General features: G+C 54.0%; 1 protein-coding gene across 1 annotated transcript in view; it reads right to left on the bottom strand.

The window, feature by feature from the left end:
- atg2a (autophagy related 2A) overlaps positions 1-19,647 on the bottom strand; it is a 176,604-nt gene that overhangs the window by 6,874 nt on the left and 150,083 nt on the right. Inside the window, exons 38-41 of the mRNA XM_070868291.1 lie at positions 15,631-15,713; positions 11,268-11,389; positions 8,936-9,090; positions 6,927-7,079 (exon numbers count right to left, since the gene is read on the bottom strand). Coding sequence (XP_070724392.1) covers positions 6,927-7,079; positions 8,936-9,090; positions 11,268-11,389; positions 15,631-15,713 — 513 coding nt within the window. The remainder of the gene's footprint in view (positions 1-6,926; positions 7,080-8,935; positions 9,091-11,267; positions 11,390-15,630; positions 15,714-19,647) is intronic.

The raw sequence follows: 19,647 nt of genomic DNA, 5'->3' as shown, positions 1-19,647 counted from the left end.
CCATTCAGCCTCTCGAGCCTGTTACATTAGGAACATGAGGAGGCCATTCAGTCCCTCGAGCCTGTTACACAGGAACAGGAGGAGGCCATTCAGCCTCTCGAGCCTGTTACATTAGGAAGAGGAGGAGGCCATTCAGCCCCTCGAGTCTGTTACACAGGAACAGGAGGAGGCCATTCAGCCTCTCGAGCCAGTTACACAGGAACAGGAGGAGGCCATTCAGCCCTGCGAGCCTGTTACACAGGAACAGGAGGAGGCCATTCAGCCTCTCGAGCCTGTTACACAGGAACAGGAGGAGGCCATTCAGCCCTGCGAGCCTGTTACACGGGAACAGGAGGAGGCCATTCAGCCCCTCGAGCCTGTTACACAAGAACAGGAGGAGGCCATTCAGCCCCTCGAGCCTGTTACATTAGGAACAGGAGGAGGCCATTCAGCCTCTCGAGCCTGTTACACAGGAACAGGAGGAGGCCATTCAGCCCCTCGAGTCTGTTACACAGGAACAGGAGGAGGCCATTCAGCCTCTCGAGCCAGTTACACAGGAACAGGAGGAGGCCATTCAGCCCTGCGGGCCTGTTACACAGGAACAGGAGGAGGCCATTCAGCCTCTCGAGCCTGTTACACAGGAACAGGAGGAGGCCATTCAGCCCTGCGAGCCTGTTACACAGGAACAGGAGGAGGCCATTCAGCCTCTCGAGCCTGTTACACAGGAACAGGAGGAGGCCATTCAGCCCCTCGAGCCTGTTACACAGGAACAGGAGGAGGCCATTCAGCCCCTCGAGCCTGTTACACAGGAACAGGAGGAGGCCATTCAGCCCCTCGAGCCTGTTACATTAGGAACAGGAGGTGGCCATTCAGCCCCTCGAGCCTGTTACACAGGAACAGGCCATTCAGCCTCTCGAGCCTGTTACACAGGTACAGGAGGAGGCCATTCAGCCCCTCGAGCCTGTTACATTAGGAACAGGAGGTGGCCATTCAGCCCCTCGAGCCTGTTACACAGGAACAGGAGGAGGCCATTCAGCCCCTCGAGCCTGTTACACAGGAACAGGAGGAGGCCATTCAGCCCCTCGAGCCTGTTACATTAGGAACAGGAGGTGGCCATTCAGCCCCTCGAGCCTGTTACATTAGGAACAGGAGGAGGCCATTCAGCCTCTCGAACCTGTTACATTAGGAACAGGAGGAGGCCATTCAGCCTCTCGAGCCTGTTACACAGGAACAGGCCATTCAGCCTCTCGAGCCTGTTACACAGGAACAGGAGGAGGCCATTCAGCCCCTCGAGCCTGTTACACAGGAACAGGAGGTGGCCATTCAGCCCCTCGAGCCTGTTACATTAGGAACAGGAGGTGGCCATTCAGCCTCTCGAGCCTGTTACACAGGAACAGGCCATTCAGCCCCTCGAGCCTGTTACATTAGGAACAGGAGGAGGCCATTCAGCCCCTCGAGCCTGTTACACAGGAACAGGAGGAGGCCATTCAGCCCTCAAACCTCTTCCGCTATTCAGTCAGAACGTGACTGATCTGCATCTTAACTCCATATCCCTGAATAAACTTCGCCAGCAAAACTCTATGGATCTAAGATTTAAATTATTCATTCAGCATAACTAAGACCGCTTACTTCCACCTCCATAACATCGCCCGTCTCTGCTGTTGCCTCAGCTCATCCGCTGCTGAAGCCCTCATCCGTGCCTTTGTTACCCACCAGACCTGACTATTCCAACGCACCCCTGGCCGGCCTCCCACATTCTACCCGACGTAAACTAGAGGTGATCCAAAACTCGGCTGCTCCGTGTCCTAACTCGCACCGAGTCCCGCTCAGCCATCACCCCCCCTGTGCTCACTGCCCGTGTCCTAACTCGCACCGAGTCCCGCTCAGCCATCACCCCCAGTGCTCACTGCCCGTGTCCTAACTTGCACCCAGTCCCACTCACCCATCACCCTCTGTGCTCACTGCCCCCGTGTCCTAACTCGCACTGAGTCCCGCTCACCCATCACCCTCTGTGCTCACTGCCCCCGTGTCCTAACTCGCACCCAGTCCCGCTCACCCATCACCCCCTGTGCTCACTGCCCCATGTCCTAACTCACACCGAGTCCCACTCACCCATCACCCCCTGTGCTCACTGCCCCCGTGTCCTAACTCGCACCAAGTCCCGCTCACCCATCACCCCCTGTGCTCACTGCCCCGTGTCCTAACTCACACCGAGTCCCACTCACCCATCACCCCCTGTGCTCACTGCCCCGTGTCCTAACTCACACCCAGTCCCACTCACCCATCACCCCCTGTGCTCACTGCCCCCGTGTCCTAACTCGCACCCAGTCCCGCTCACCCATCACCCCCTGTGCTCACTGCCCCGTGTCCTAACTCGCACCAAGTCCCACTCACCCATCACCCCCTGTGCTCACTGCCCCCGTGTCCTAACTCGCACCGAGTCCCGCTCACCCATCACCCCCTGTGCTCACTGCCCCGTGTCCTAACTCGCACCAAGTCCCACTCACCCATCACCCCCTGTGCTCACTGCCCCCGTGTCCTAACTCGCACCGAGTCCCGCTCACCCATCACCCCCTGTGCTCACTGCTCCGTGTCCTAACTCGCACCCAGTCCCGCTCACCCATCACCCCCTGTGCTCACTGCCCCCGTGTCCTAACTCGCACCAAGTCCCGCTCACCCATCACCCTCTGTACTCACTGCCCCCGTGTCCTAACTCGCACCTAGTCCCGCTCACCCATCACCCCCTGTGCTCACTGCCCCCGTGTCCGAACTCGCACCCAGTCCCGCTCACCCATCACCCTCTGTGCTCGCTGTCCCCGTGTCCTAACTCGCACCAAGTCCCGCTCACCCATCACCCCCTGTGCTCGCTAACCTACTTTGGCTTCCGGTTAAGCAACGCCTCAATTTCAAAATTCTCATTCTTGTTTACAAATCCCTCCATGGCCCTCGCCCCCTCCCTATCTCTGTAATCTCCTACAGTCCCACAACCCTCTGAGATCTCTGCGCTCCTCTAACTCTGCCCTCCTGAGCATCCCTGATTATAATCGCTCCACCATCGGTGGCCGTGCCTTCAGCTGCCTGGGCCCCAAGCTCTGGAACTCCCTCCCTAAACCTCTCCTCCTCTCTCTCCTCCTTCAAGACGCTCCTTAAAACCGACCTCTTTGACCCAGGTGTCAAATCTTTATCGCGTAATACCCCCGTGAAGCGCCTTGGGGCGTTTCACTCTGTTAAAGGCGCTATATAAATACAAGTTGTTGTTGTTATCTACTGTGGGAGAGAGGTCCAGACCTGGACCACCGATTGCGTGAAGAAATATTTCCATATCCCTTAACAGTTTAGCCCAACAAAAACTGTTCAAAGACGTGTCGATGGAGTTGAGATCCAGTACAGGCATGATCCCACTGAATGGCAGAACAGGCTCGAGGGGCTGAATGGCCTCCTCCTGTTCCTGTGTTAATGTTTTTAAACAAGAATATTACAGATGAGTAAACAGGAAAGGACCAACGCCAGCACTGGGTGGCACCGAGCCTCGCTCAGGCTGACCGGACGAGAGTCAATTGACCCCTCGGCCTCAACAGCTTTCTGGAGCAGAGAGTTGCAGATTCCCAGCACCCTTTGTGTGAAGAAGTGCTTCCTGACATCACCCTGAACGGCCGGGCTCTGATTTTAAGGTGCTGCTCCCTTGTTCTGGACTCCCCCCACCCGAGGGAATAGTTGCACGCTATCTACCCTATTTAATCATCTTAAACACCTCGATTAGATCACCTCTTCATCTTCGAAACAACACGCCCAGTTTGTGCAACCTGCCCTCGTAACCTTTACGCCCCGGTATCATTCTGGGGAATCTCCGTCACTCGTCCTCCGAGGCCGATATATCCTCCTGAGGGGCGGGGCCCAGAGCTGAACACAGTCACTCCCGATGGGGGTCTGACCACAGGCTGAATCTCTCTCTCACTCCCGAGGCAGAAGATTATAGGCTCAAGCGCCACTCCAGACACGCTATCCCCAATCCAGTGCAATTGCCCAGTACCCGTACTGAGGGAGCACCTCTCTGTCGGAGGGGCAGTACTGAGGGAGCGCCGCACTGTCGGAGGGGCAGTATTGAGGGAGCGCCGCACTGTCGGAGGGGCAGTACTGAGGGAGCGCCGCACTGTCGGAGGGGCAGTACTGAGGGAGCGCCGCACTGTCGGAGGGGCAGTATTGAGGGAGCGCCGCACTGTCGGAGGGGCAGTACTGAGGGAGCGCCGCACTGTCGGAGGGGCAGTACTGAGGGAACGCCGCACTGTCGGAGGGGCAGTACTGAGGGAGCGCCGCACTTTCGGAGGGGCAGTACTGAGGGAGCGCCGCACTGTCGGACGGGCAGTACTGAGGGAGCGCCTCTCTGTCGGAGGGGCAGTACTGAGGGAGCGCCTCTCTGTCGGACGGGCAGTACTGAGGGAGCGCCTCTCTGTCGGACGGGCAGTACTGAGGGAGCGCCTCTCTGTCGGAGGGGCAGTACTGAGGGAGCGCCTCTCTGTCGGACGGGCAGTACTGAGGGAGCGCCTCTCTGTCGGAGGGGCAGTACTGAGGGAGCGCCGCACTGTCGGAGGGGCAGTACTGAGGGAGCACCTCTCTGTCGGACGGGCAGTACTGAGGGAGCGCCTCTCTGTCGGAGGGGCAGTACTGAGGGAGCGCCTCTCTGTCGGACGGGCAGTACTGAGGGAGCGCCTCTCTGTCGGAGGGGCAGTACTGAGGGAGCGCCGCACTGTCGGACGGGCAGTACTGAGGGAGCGCCTCTCTGTCGGAGGGGCAGTACTGAGGGAGCGCCGCACTGTCGGAGGGGCAGTACTGAGGGAGTGCCGCACTGTCGGAGGGGCAGTACTGAGGGAGCGCCGCACTGTCGGAGGGGCAGTACTGAGGGAGCGCCGCACTGTCGGAGGGGCAGTATTGAGGGAGCGCCGCACTGTCGGAGGGGCAGTACTGAGGGAGCGCCACACTGTCGGAGGGGCAGTACTGAGGGAACGCCGCACTGTCGGAGGGGCAGTACTGAGGGAGCACCGTACTTTCGGAGGGGCAGTACTGAGGGAGCGCCGCACTGTCGGAGGGGCAGTACTGAGGGAGCGCCGCACTGTCGGAGGGGCAGTACTGAGGAAGCGCCGCACTGTCGGAGGGGCAGTACTGAGGGAGCGCCGCACTGTCGGAGGGGCAGTACTGAGGGAGCGCCGCACTGTCGGAGGGGCAGTACTGAGGGAGCGCCGCACTGTCGGAGGGGCAGTATTGAGGGAGCGCCGCACTGTCGGAGGGGCAGTACTGAGGGAGCGCCACACTGTCGGAGGGGCAGTACTGAGGGAACGCCGCACTGTCGGAGGGGCAGTACTGAGGGAGCGCCGCACTGTCGGAGGGGCAGTACTGAGGGAGCGCCGCACTGTCGGAGGGGCAGTACTGAGGGAGCGCCGCACTGTCGGAGGGGCAGTACTGAGGGAGCGCCGCACTGTCGGAGGGGCAGTACTGAGGGAGCGCCGCACTGTCGGAGGTGCCGTCTTTTCAGATGAGATGTTAAACCGAGGCCCCGTCTGTCCCCTCAGGTGGGTGTTAAAGTTCCCGGGGCCACTTAGGATGAAGCGTTCTCCCCAGTGTCCTGGACCAACACTCGTCCCTCAACCAGCAGCAGGTTATCTGGTTTAGTGCTGACTGTGGGATCTTGCTGTGTGGAAACCGGTTCGCACAGTTGCCGCTAACAATGGCTGCAGCTGAAATGTAACAAATTGGCGGGGCTGTACTTTAGGGTGCCCTGGGATCGGGATAAGTGCGATATAAATGCAAGTTCTTTCTATTTTAACTGATGAATACAAGATTCTGTCTATGTGTGAGGATTTGGCAGAATGGCTCCGGGGATGAGGGATTTTAGCGACAGGGTTAGGTTGGAGAAGATGCGATTGTTCTCCTTGGAGCAAAGAAGGTTGAGTGGAGGTTTGAGAGGGGTGTACAAGATTATGGCGGGTTTGGATAAGGGAGACAGAGAAAGGCTGTTCCCATTAGCTGATGGTACAAGGACTAGGGGACATAGATTTAAGGTTTTGGACAAGAGATTGGGGGGGGGCGGGGGGGGGGATGTGAGGAAGATCTATTTCACGCAGCGAGTGGTAATGACCTGGACCTCGCTGCCGACGAGGGTGGGTGGAAGTGGAGACGATCAATGATTTCAAAAGGAAATTGGATTGGCACCTGAGGGCAACAAACTTGCAGAGCTCCGGGGACAGAGCGGGGGAATGGGACTGGCTGCATCGCTCTACAGAGAGCCGGCATGGACTCGATGGTCCCGATGGCCTCCTTCTGTGCCGCAATGACGCAAAGGTCACAGGTCAGACGTGGTGACGACCTCACTGGGTTAGGGGAATTACATCGAATTCGACAGCCCAGAAACAGGCCACTGGGCCCCACACTCCGTGCCGGGGTTTATGTTCCACACCAGCCCCCTCCCACCCCTCTCCATCTCACCCCATCACCATAGCCTTCTATTCCCTTCTCCCTCATGTGTTTATCCAGCTTCCCCTTAAATGCATCGATACTATTCGCCTCAACCCCTCCCTGTGGCAGCGAGTTCCACATTCTCACCCCTCTCTGGGTAAAGAAGTTTCTCCTGAATTCCCCAGTGGATTTATCAGTGACTGTCTGATATTGATGGCCCCTAGTTCTGGTCTCTCCCCCACAAGTGGAAACATCTTCTCTACGTCTACCCTATCGAACCCCTTCATGATCTTAAAACCCTCGATCAGGTCACCCCTCGGTCTTCTGTTTTCCAGAGTAGAGAGACCCGGCCTGTTCATCTTTCCCGAACAGCTATAACCTCTCAGTTCTGGTACCAGCATCGTATGAGCTGTGCAGGTAGGAACGCACGAACATAAATCTCACCCTGCAGGACACACACACACACACACACACACACACCCCCCTACATTGCACCTCACCTCTCTGACGGTGTCGTAGGCTTTGGCAACGCCCTCGCGCAGGTCTGCCGGCTGTTGGACCCGCTTGTACTTCTTCAGGTATTTCCTGTCCATGATCGCCTTGGTAACCGGCGGGGTTGGCGACAAGATATCGTACACAGTCTCCGCAGTGGCCTGTCGGCAAAAGCAGAGCTTAGAACGCAGCAGGGGAGGGCCCAGAAGCCGCTCGGGCCGAAACCCATTGCGGCGTTTCCAGTCACGATTCCGAGGGGACCACCCCAGGAAAAAAACACAAACACGGCGACTGTCACATGGGCCAGAGGGAGCAGCTTAGCGACATTAATGAGTTGTAGCGCAGGAGGCCATTCGGCCCCTCCAGCCTGCTCCGCCATTGAATAAGTTCATGGCTGATCATCCACCTCAACTCCACCTTCCCACCCGATCCCCATATCCCTAGATTCCCGCAGAATCTCTTAAAGAGCTCACCCTTGAGTCCCATTCCCTTGCCCCATACACTGCTCCCTTCTAATGAGAACCGCCCCAGTTTCTCGAGCCTCTCCTCGGAACTTTGCAAAGTGTAATTCGAGCCATTCTAGTTGCCGACTCCAGACATGATAGAGCTCACTTGGAACACAGAGCTCATTCTCACCGGTTAAGATCTCCTGCCCCACCCCAAACATGTTCCTGCCCCCACCCCCTCAGTTCGTGACCCCCACCCCCCCAGCCCAAGTTCCCAATCTTTGCCCCCCAACCTCCTGCCCCCGTCCCCCATGTTTATGACATTCTTCCCCCAATGCCCTCCTCCCCTCAGGTTCCTGACCTCACCCCCCCCCCCCCCAACGATGGGGCATTGTGTGGGGGTCACGGAGTGTGAACAGGTTGATGAAGTGAACAGCGTCGGGACTTCTGAATTCCGTCCACTCCAACAACGCCACTTGCCACACGCTGAGCTTTGCGAGACATCAGCCCGGTGTAGGGTGAGGGGAGGGAGAGGGTGGTGAGAGTGTGAAGGGAGTGGGGGGTGGAGGTACGTGATCCGTCTTACCATCTGGATCACGCTCTCTATCTCAAACCGCCCCTTCAGACCTGGAATACTTTCTTCCCCATTCCCTCTCTCTGACCCCCTCCCCCACACCCCTCACTTCCTCTCCCCCACTCACCCCCCTCTCTCTCTCCACCACTCTCTCACTCTCTTCCCCCCACACACTCTCTCTATCTCTTCCCCCCAAACTCTTTCTCTCTCTCTCTTACCCCCACACTCTCTCTCTTAACCCCACACTCTCTCTCTTACCCCCACACTCTCTCTCTCTTCCCCCCACACTCTCTTTCTCTCTCTCTTCCCCCCACACTCTCTCTCTCTCTCTCTTCCCCCCACACTCTCTCTCTCTCTCTCTCTTCCCCCCACTCTCTCTCTCTCTTACCCCCACACTCTCTCTCTCTCTCTCTTCCACCCACACTCTCTCTCTCTCTCTCTTCCACCCACACTCTCTCTTACCCCCACACTCTCTCTCTCTTCCCCCCACACTCTCTCTCTCTTCCCCCCACACTCTCTCTCTTTTCCCCCCACACACTCTCTCTCTCTCTCTTCCCCCCACACTCTCTCTCTTCCCCCCACTCTCTCTCTCTCTCTCTCACCCCCACACTCTCTCTCTCTCTCTTCCCCCCACACTCTCTCTCTCTCTTCCCCCTCACCTCCATCCACCCCCCCCACCCACTCCCACTCTCTCTTTCTCTCGCTCAAGGCTACAAAAATGTTTGTGTCGATAACCACAGCGATATCCTCGGCCAAAGTCCTGGTGATAACACAGTCGCAGGCTCCACCTCCAGCTCCTGCACATATCGGATCGGATCGAGCGCGCATGTGCAAAAGGGGCGGAGTCCGCGGAGCGCTCACACAGAAGGACACGGAAATGTTGGCGCAGTTAATGACTGGGCCTGGTCCATATTCCCGCACTAATTCTGGGAGACGGACCGGATCGAGCGACGCAGCGGGTCAGCTGCTGGGCCCTGGGCGCCTCGCGTGGCTTTACCTGAATGGCCTGCACCAGTCGGTTGCTCAGCTCCAGGGCTGCAGAGGCAGTGGAGGTCCCGAAGGAAGCTGCCCCCCGCTGTAGCCCCCGGATAATCCGCCCGTCCTTCCTGTATTGTTCAATCGGCAGCCAGAACAGATCCCTGAGCCCGTGAACTGTGGGGGGGGAAAGCAGAGAACGCAAGAACATAAGAAATAGGAGCAGGAGTCGGCCATTCGGCCCCTCGAGCCTGCTCCGCCATTTAATAAGATCCTGGCTGATCTGATCATGGACTCAGCTCCACTTCCCCGCCCACTCCCCATAACCCTCGACTCCCTTATCGCTCAAAAATCTGTCTATCTCCACCTTAAATATATTCAATGACCCAGCCTCCACAGCTCTCTGGGGCAGAGAATTCCACAGATTTACAACCCTCTGAGAGAAGAAATTCCTCCTCATCTCAGTTTTAAATGGGCGGCCCCTTATTCTGAAACTATGCCTAGTTCTAGATTCCCCCCACGAAGGGGAAACATCCTCCCTGCATCCACACTGTCCAGCCCCCTCAGAATCTTATACCTTTCAATAAGATCACCTCTCATTCTTCTGAACTCCAATGAGTACAGGCCCAACCTGCTCAACCTATCTTCATAAGGCAACCCCTTCATCTCAGGAATCAACCGAGTGAACCTTCTCTGAACTGCCTCCAATGCAAGTATATCCTTCCTTAAATAAGAACGCTGTTACGCACGGCAGTGCTGGCTGATACAGCAGGAGAGAAACAAGCAGCGAAGGCTCCTGATTCGCAGATACAAAGATACAGCTCAGAAGGAGGCCATCCGGCCCATCATGTCTGTGTCGGCTCATTGAAAGAGCAATCCAATTAGTCCCATTCCCCCTGCTCTTTTCCCACCGCCTCCTTGCATAGATGGTGGGATCAGGATGTTGATTCTACCAGGTTGAAGGATGACAGTCCTGGGAAATGGTACTCTATCCATTTCAGGTACCCAGTGACAACACCAAATTCACCTCGGGCAGGTACAGCACGGGGTTAGATACAGAGTAAAGCTCCCTCTACACTGTCCCATCAAACACTCCCAGGGCAGGTACAGGGGGTTAGATACAGAATAAAGCTCCCTCTACACTGTCCCATCAAACACTCCCAGGGCAGGTACAGGGGGTTAGATACACAATAAAGCTCCCTCTACACTGTCCCATCAAACACTCCCAGGGCAGGTACAGCACGGGGTTAGATACAGAGTAAAGCTCCCTCTACACTGTCCCATCAAACACTCCCAGGGCAGGTACAGCACGGGGTTAGATACAGAGTAAAGCTCCGTCTACACTGTCCCATCACACACTCCCAGGGCAGGTACAGCACGGGTTAGATACAGAGTAAAGCTCCCTCTACACTGTCCCATCACACACTCCCAGAATAGGTATAGCACGGGGTTAGATACAGAGTAAAGCTCCCTCTACACTGACCCCAACAAACACTCCCAGGGCAGGTACAGCACGGGGTTAGATACAGAGTAAAGCTCCCTCTACACTGTCCCATCACACACTCCCAGAATAGGTACAGCACGGGGTTAGATACAGAGTAAAGCTCCCTCTACACTGACCCCAACAAGGTGCCTCAAGTACTATCCTCTCATCTCACGACCTATCTGAGTGTAACTGGTTTTAGGGTCAGTTTGGGGGAGAGGGGTCCCGTGAAGTGAGCTTGTGCCCGCTGGGGACCGGGCCCACAAACAATGGACTCAATTAACAGAGAAGTGAAGTGTGAGCAAGTGAGCCGTGCTCTGAGATGATGTGGGCGGCTATTAACTGCCTACTCCCAGAACAGAAATTTGAGAATCAGTTATTCCCAGTTCCATAATATTAAACAGTTGGTTATTTCCGCAATTTGTTCTGTGAATCTTACAATGGATACTTGGGGGAATTTGCTTCTGCTTGCATTAATTAATCAATCCCCATCTTGCCCTCGGGTAATGTGTTGTCAGGGATGTTACTGAAATCCCTCCTTCGTGAATCTCTCTAATTCTCACCTGCCTCTAAGGCACATTCCTGCCCCCCCCCCCCCCCCCCCCACAATAATATCTCCCCCCACCCTGATCCCTCCTGACGACGACAAGTCTCGTTGTTGTACGGATCCACCCACACACGTGACAGTCCACTGGCCATTCCTCGCGGGCAAGCCTGTACGCCGAACGCAGGCTGGCTATTCGACTGCAGAGAGCCTCGCCAAGCAGTGTCACGTCTACACCTTCCAGCTGGCGAAATGCCGGGAGCCCTCGGAAAGGGAATCGGAGTGCCATTCAGTGGCCCCCCCCCTCCGGACGCCCGCTATACTTACACAGCTGTACCACAGAGTGCATGGGTCCCACTCCTCCCAGAATGCCTGGCAGCTGGTTCTTCCGGATATCGTTCAGCCACTCATTCAAGGCATAGTTGATCACCTTGTCCACCCCAAGCAGCCTGTGAAAATGACAACGGGCACGGTTACGTTTGGCGGAGTGTGTAGTATCGACGCCGCTGTGTCAGCCAATGAGTGGGAGGTGGGGCGGGAGTTACAACAGAGTCTCTCTCACCACAAACAATCTCTCACAACAAACAGCGTCTATTTCACAGCGATCTCTCACAACATACAGGGTCTATTTCACAGCGATCTCTCACAACATACAGGGTCTATTTCACAGCGATCTCTCACAACATACAGGGTCTATTTCACAGCGATCTCTCACAACATACAGGGTCTATTTCACAGTGGCCTCTCACAACATACAGGGTCTATTTCACAGTGGCCTCTCACAACATACAGGGTCTATTTCACAGCGATCTCTCACAACATACAGGGTCTATTTCACAGTGGCCTCTCACAACATACAGGGTCTATTTCACAGTGGCCTCTCACAACATACAGGGTCTATTTCACAGCGATCTCTCACAACAAACAGCGTCTATTTCACAGCGATCTCTCACAACATACAGGGTCTATTTCACAGCGATCTCTCACAACATACAGGGTCTATTTCACAGCGATCTCTCACAACATACAGGGTCTATTTCTCAGCGATCTCTCACAACATACAGGGTCTATTTCACAGCGATCTCTCACAACATACAGGGTCTATTTCACAGCGATCTCTCACAACATACAGGGTCTATTTCACAGCGATCTCTCACAACATACATCGTCTATTTCACAGTGGCCTCTCACAACATACAGCGTCTATTTCACAGCGATCTCTCACAACATACAGGGTCTATTTCACAGCGATCTCTCACAACATACAGGGTCTATTTCACAGCGATCTCTCACAACATACAGGGTCTATTTCACAGCGATCTCTCACAACAAACAGGGTCTATTTCACAGCGATCTCTCACAACAAACAGGGTCTATTTCACCGCAAACCAGAGTCTCTACGAACTACAGCAAACAGAATTCACGACCGAAACTGCAGCAAAGTCTCCTGATAAAAGCAGGGTGATTTCTCCAGCACAATACAGTGAGTGAGCGATAGTTACAAAATACAATGTGTGTGCATTAGATCAATCCCAGAACCCGACAGCAATGCCGTCTCCTGTCACCATTGACAGTAATTACCCAATCATCTCCATTCTGGCCGGGACTTGTGGCATCACTGTGTGCATCCTTATTTATTGCATATATCATCAGTTAGGTGGAGAGACTGGAGAAGCTGGAATTGTTCCTTCTTAGAGCAGAGGAGGTTAAGGGGGAGATTTAAGACCGAGATGAGGAGAAACTTCTTCACTCAGAGAATTGTGAACCTGTGGAAATCTCTACCACAGAAAGTTGTTGAGGCCAGTTCATTAGATATATTCAAGAGGGAGTTAGATGTGGCCCTTACGGCTAAAGGGATCAAAGGGTATGGAGAGAAAGCAGGAATGGGGTACTAAGGTGAATGATCAGCCATGATCATATTGACTGGTGGTGCAGGCTCGAAGGGCCGAATGGCCTGCTCCTGCACCTATTTTCTATGTTTCTATGTTAACAGAGGCTTTCAAAACCATGAAGGATTTTGACAGAGCAGATGGGGAGAAACTGTTCCCAGGGGCAGGAGGGTCGGTAACCAGAGGGACACAGATTGACGATAATCGGCGATGGAACCAGAGGGGGAGATGGGGAGAATGTTTTGACGCAGCGAGTTGTTATGATCGGGAAAGGGCGGCGGGAGCAGATTCAATAGTGACTATTGAGTGGGAATTGGATAGTTTATTAGATAGCTCTTTATTGGAGCCGACACAAGTGCAACGGGCTGAATGGCCTCCTTCCGTGCTGTACGATTCTACGGTTCGAACAAAACAGCACTGACTATCTGACGCCCCCAGGCTTTGAGAAGAGGGGCTGATTGTTGGAAGAACAGTTGTCCCTGTTGCTGCTCGCGTGTCAAAATAGCTTCTGCACAATAACCGCACTGTGACTGGTCTCCCTGTCTGAGAACTGTGCGAGACTGAACACCAACAAAGATGCCCTTTTGGCTGGTGTTGGCTTAGACACAGAGTCGCAGAGAAATATTTCTTGGATTGTCCCGAACGACATTTCATTAGTTACGTAACGATTTTTTTAATGGAGAGGCAAACGACACGCAGTGGGCCCTGCTGTTAAAGCACAGCTCACTGCCCACTGACACTGAACTCATTCCCAAAAAATGACCAGGCTTGCACATCTGCTCAGTGAACGTCTCCGCTTCTTACAGTGTGGGACGTCAGTGCTCGGGAATGAGTCCCGATCCAGTTCAGGTACTGAGTGTCAGTGCTAAACACTCCCAGCTCGGGTTAGATACAGAGTAAAGCTCGCTCTATACTGTCCCATCAAACACTCCCAGGGCAGGTACAGGGGGTTAGATACAGAGTAAAGCACCCTTTACACTGTCCCGTCACACACTCCCAGGGCAGGTACAGCACGGGGTTAGATACAGAGTAAAGCTCCCTCTACACTGTCCCATCAAACACTCCCAGGGCAGGTACAGCACGGGTTAGATACAGAGTAAAGCTCCCTCTACACTGTCCCGTCACACACTTCCAGGGCAGGTACAGCATGGGGTCAGATACAGAGTAAAGCACCCTCTACACTGTCCCATCAAACATTCCCAGGGCAGGTACAGGGGGTTAGATACAGAGTAAAGCTCCCTCTACACTGTCCCATCAAACACTCCCAGGGCAGGTACAGCACGGGGTTAGATAGAGAGTAAAGCTCCCTCTACACTGTCCCATCAAACACTCCCAGGGCAGGTACAGCACGGGTTAGATACAGAGTAAAGCTCCCTCTACACTGTCCCATCAAACATTCCCAGGGCAGGTACAGCACAGGGTTAGATACAGAGTAAAGCTCCCTCTACACTGTCCCATCAAACACTCCCAGGGCAGGTACAGGGGGTTAGATACAGAGTAAAGCTCCCTCTACAATGTCCCATCAAACACTCCCAGGGCAGGTACAGGGGGTTAGATACAGAGTAAAGCTCCCTCTACACTGTCCCATCAAACACTCCCAGGGCAGGTACAGCACGGGGTTAGATACAGAGTAAAGGTGTCTCGACACTGACTATGACTGTGCCGGACAGAAAGTGTTGTGGGCCTGTTAGGGACTGGGCTTGTGGTTGCCCCAAGCTTACTTTTGTAGGATCTTGGCATTGTGGCAACCTTCACCCCATCAGTCTGGGCAGAATCTGAGCTCCAATCCCAGAGGTGGGCAGATAACGCGTGCCAGAGGGGATATGGAGAGGAATCAGGGACTGAGGGGAGACGCAGAGGTCGGCGGAACTTGAAGGCTTGAATGGCCGGGCACTGGTCGGACGCGAGCTAACCTAGTGCGTCATTCGTGCCCCTGAAAGGAGGGGTAAATCGCCAGGAGATGGGCTATCCCTGGCAGCCGAGCCCACTTGTCTGTCCGGTATCTTGATGCAGGTGTACCATTTGGCCTTGGGGTTGGGGTGAGTGCTGGTGCAGACAGCCCGATCCAAGGGACGGAAGGTAGAGTAGAAGCGATCCCACGACCCTGGGCCTTCAAACCCAGTCGGCACACAAGATGCCCGACTGGTAAACCAGTTCAGTGCAGACACAGCGCTCTCAAACACATCACCTCACGCAGGAGACGCCCACAGTAGAGGGGACCGGCAAGGAGAACGGGAGCCAAGACAAGGTACATTTAGGGGTTGGGTCCACTGGGACTGTGTACAGTGGGAGTGAATGGGAATGGGTTTGGGGCCATTGTGATTGTGTACAGTGGGAGCGAATGGGAAGGGGTTTGGGGCCATTGGGATTGTGTACAGTGGGAGTGAATGGGAAGGGTTTGTGTCCATTGGGATTGTGTACAGTGGGAGTGAATAGGAAGGGGTTTGGTCCATTGGGATTGTGTACAGTGGGAGTGAATGGGAAGGGGTTTGGTCCGTTGGGATTCCATTCTGTGGGAGTGAGTGGGTCTGGGTCGCTGGGACTCTATAATGGAATCTTGTCTTGTGTGTATGTGGGGTTGAGATACACACAGTGACTTTGACAGTTCCACTCTCGGGTGCTGGGTACAAGGGTGGTGCAAATATAGCAAACATCACTGGTCTTGGCAATGGCGCCTGGATTCACGGCATTGAATTCAGAACTAAAAGAAATCTGGATGCCCAAAAGGCAAGAGAGGAGGAATGGTTTGGTGCGATCCCAGACTCTGAGGAAACCCCACCCGTCGCCTGACCATCACTTACCCGTGTCTACAGCACAGTCTCTTTAGCTTCAATTCGGAGCAGTTGAGCTGGGCCAATCCTATGAGTATACCAGCGAACGTACCCTACGGGCGAGGGAAAACAGACGCTAAGCCTTGTAGAATGGAATCGCTTTGACTTCTTTGCAACACCATCAATTGACGATGATCATCAAAAGCAGTATAAACTGGCAGTGTGTCTATTGACACTACTGTGCCAGCCAATGTAAGGCAGGACTTGTGACAGGACTCAAAGTAAACAGTCTATTTTACAGCGAACAAAGTCTATTTACTCAGCAAACAGTGTGTACACACCACAGCAAACAGTCTATAGCGTCTATTTAATCACTGCACTGTAGCAGTCTACAGAATCTATTTAATCAGCGCACCATAGCAGTCTACAGAATCTATTTAATCAGCGCACTATAGCAAACAGTCTACAGAATCTATTTAATCAGCGCACTGTAGCAAACAGTCTACAGAATCTATTTAATCAGCGCACTGTAGCAAACAGTCTACAGAATCTATTTAATCAGCGCACCATAGCAGTCTACAGAATCTATTTAATCAGCGCACTATAGCAGACAGTCTACAGAATCTATTTAATCAGCGCACTGCAGCAAACAGTCTACAGAATCTATTTAATCAGCGCACTGTAGCAAACAGTCTATAGAATCTATTTAATCAGCGCACCATAGCAGTCTACAGAATCTATTTAATCAGCGCACCGTAGCAAACCGTCTACAGAATCTATTTAAAAAGCGTTGTTACGGACAACAGCAAACAGAACGCATAACTGAACCTGCGGAAACATCTCCCGAAAAATGTAGGGTGATTTCTGCAGCAAAATGCATTGGGCCCAAGTTTCCACATGATTTGCGCCTGATTTTTAGGAGCAACTGGTGGAGCACGGACTATCTTAGAAATCGCAATTCTCCACATTTTTTTTTCTGCAGATCTAGTCAGGTAGAACAGTTCTACTTTGGAACAGAATTTTTTCTTCAAAACGGGGCGTGTCCGGCCACTGACACCTGATTTGAAAGTTTCCACAGTGAAAACGTACTCCAAACTAAAGTAGAATGGAGCAAGTGAAGATTTTTGTAGAACTGAAAAAACCTGTTCTACACATTAAAAAAATCAGGCGCAGGTTACAAATCAGGCGTCCAGAACGAGGTGGGGGGGGGAAGGGAACTCATTAAATTCTATAATAAATCCTTATTTATACTTCTACAAATATTATACAAATAAATCCAACCTGAATAAACATTTATAAGCCAAGAAAAGATTAAATAAACCATCTTCCTACCTGTGTGAAAGTGCTTCAGCCAGGGAGAATGCTGCAGCCGTTCGTGCCGCTGAGCGGGAGGGGGAGAGAGAGAGGGGGAGGGAGGGAGAGAGAGGGGGAGGGAGGGAGAGAGAGAGAGAGAGAGAGAGAGAGAAGGGGGAGGGAGAGAGAGGGTGAGGGAGAGAGAGGGTGAGGGAGAGAGAGGGGGGAGGGAGAGAGAGGGGGGAGGGAGAGAGAGGGGGGGGGAGAGAGAGAGAGAGAGAGAGGGGGGGGGAGGGAGGGTGAGGGAGAGAGAGAGTGGGGGGGGGGGAAGGGAGGAAGGGGGAGGTCAGGTCGGATCGGATCCAGTCCGGGAGCGGGAGTCGGGTCCAGTGGGGGGGGGGGGGGCGGGAGCGCGGGTCGGGTTGGGTCCAGTCGGGGGGGGCGGGGAGCGGGAACAGGAGCGCGGGTCGGGTCAGTTGGGGAGCGGGAACAGGAGCGCGGGTCGGGTCAGTCGGGGGGGGGGGGGAGCGGGTGTCTGGTGGGCGGGGGTCGGGTCAGGTCTGGTCGGCGGGGGGGCGGGTGTCGGGTCGGGTCAGCGGGGGGGGGGGGGGAGGGGGAGCGGGTGTCTGGTGGGCGGGTGTCGGGTCGGGTCGGGTCTGGTCGGCGGGTGGGGGGGGGGGGGAGAGCGAGTGTCAGGTCTGGTCGGGGGGGGGGGGGGGGGGAGCAGGAGCTGGCCGTGGGAGGAGCCTTATTCACGCAGCCCCAGTGAGGCCATTCGGCCAGGGCTAGGGGCTGCGTGCTTCGGGCCCCTCCCACACAGTTCGGCGCCTGGAGCTACTGCACTTGCGTGCCGACTGTAGCGCGCATGTGCAGAGGTCCCGGCACTGTTTTCAGCGCAGGGACCTGGCTCCGCCCCCCCACAGCTCGTGCTGGCTGCGCCGAGGGCCAGAGGACCTACAGGGAGGTGGAGAATACCGAGGAATTTTTTTAGGCGCGAAAAACGGGCGCCCAGCTCGGAGGGGCGCCCATTTTTTTTCTTGTGGAAACATGGACCCATTAAGTGGAGGACAGTTAGACACAAATGATGTGTGTAAACTCAATCCCAGTCACGTACAGCAATCGTCTCTACTCTGGCCGGGAATAGTAGTGTCACTGTATGCAGCCATAAACATCGGGGCCAAATCGGGGGTGTTGAGATACCAGCCTGAGCAATGGCCCAGCGGGTAAGTGGACTGTCCTGTGTAGTACCAAGACACACGCAGCCGGTCAGCATGTGCCGGGTTCGGCCAACCTTGGCAGGCACCAATCGGGCGGCATGACAACTGGGCTCAAGTGTTCTGGATGTTGTGGGGATGGGGAAAGAGAAGACAAAAAAATCAACCAGCATTTGTGCTCCTGATCACCATCCAGCACTCCCTGCCTGAAAGTACAAGGTGCTGCTCAGCTGTGATGCCTTAAAAAGCCAAATATCCTTGGACTCACTGCACAAGTTATTATTTAAATGGAGAAATATTGTAAAGTGCCGCAGTACAGCGGGACCTGGGGGTACTTGTGCATGAAACACAAAAGGTTAGTACGCAGGTACAGCAAGTGATCAGGAAGGCCAATTGTATCTTGGTCTTTATTTCAAAGGGGATGTAGTATAAAAGCAGGGAACTCGTGCTGCAGTTATACAGGGTATTGGTGAGGTCATACCTGGAGTACTGCGTGCAGTTTTGGTTTCCATATTTACAAAAGGATACACTTGCTTTGAAGGCTCCCTCAGTTGATTCCGGAGATGAGGGGGTTGACTTATGAGGAAAGGTTGAGTAGGTTGAGCCTCTACTCATTGGAGTTCAGAAGAATGAGAGGTGATCTTATCGAAACCTATAAGATTACGAGGGGGCTTGACAAGGTGGATGCAGAGAGGATGTTCCCACTGATGGGGGAGACTAGAACATAAGAAATACAGCCCCTTGAGCCTGCCCCACCATTCAATAAGATCATGGCTGATCCGATCATGGACTCAGCTCCACTTCCCCGCCAGCTCCCCATAACCCCTTATCCCCTTATCAGTTAAGAAACTGTCTATTTCTGTCTTAAATATATTCAATGTCTCAGCTTCCACAGCTCTCTGAGGCAGAGAATTCCACAGATTTACAACCCTCTGAGAAGAAATTCCTCCTCATCTCAGTTTTAAATGGGCGGCCCCTTATTCTAAGATCATGCCCTCTAGTTCTAGTCTCCCCCATCAGTGGAAACATCCTCTCTGCATCCACCTTGTCAAGCCCCCTCATAATCTTATACGTTTCGATAAGATCACCTCTCATTCTTCTGAATTCCAATGAGCAAAGGCCCAACCTACTCAACCGTTCCTCATAAGTCAACCCCCTCATCCCCGGAATCAACCGAGTGAACCTTCTCTGAATTGCCTCCAATGCAAGTATATCCTTTCTTAAATATGGAAACCAAAACTGCACGCAGTATTCCAGGTGTGGCCTCACCAATACCCTGTATAACTGTAGCAAGACTTCCCTGCTTTTATACTCCATCCCCTTTGCAATAAAGGCCAAGATACCATTGGCCTTCCTGATCACTTGCTGTACCTGCATACTAACCTTTTGTGTTTCATGCACAAGAAACCCCAGGTCCCACTGTACTAAAGCACTTTGCAATCTTTCTCCATTTAAATAATAACTTGCTCTTTGATTTTTTTCTGCCAAAGTGCATGACCTCACACTTCCCGACATTATACTCCATCGGCCCAATTTTTGC

The sequence above is a fragment of the Pristiophorus japonicus genome, chromosome 27, assembly GCF_044704955.1.
Source record: "Pristiophorus japonicus isolate sPriJap1 chromosome 27, sPriJap1.hap1, whole genome shotgun sequence".
In the NCBI taxonomy this organism is placed as follows: domain Eukaryota; kingdom Metazoa; phylum Chordata; class Chondrichthyes; family Pristiophoridae; genus Pristiophorus; species Pristiophorus japonicus.
This window is presented reverse-complemented; position numbering and strand designations above follow the sequence as displayed.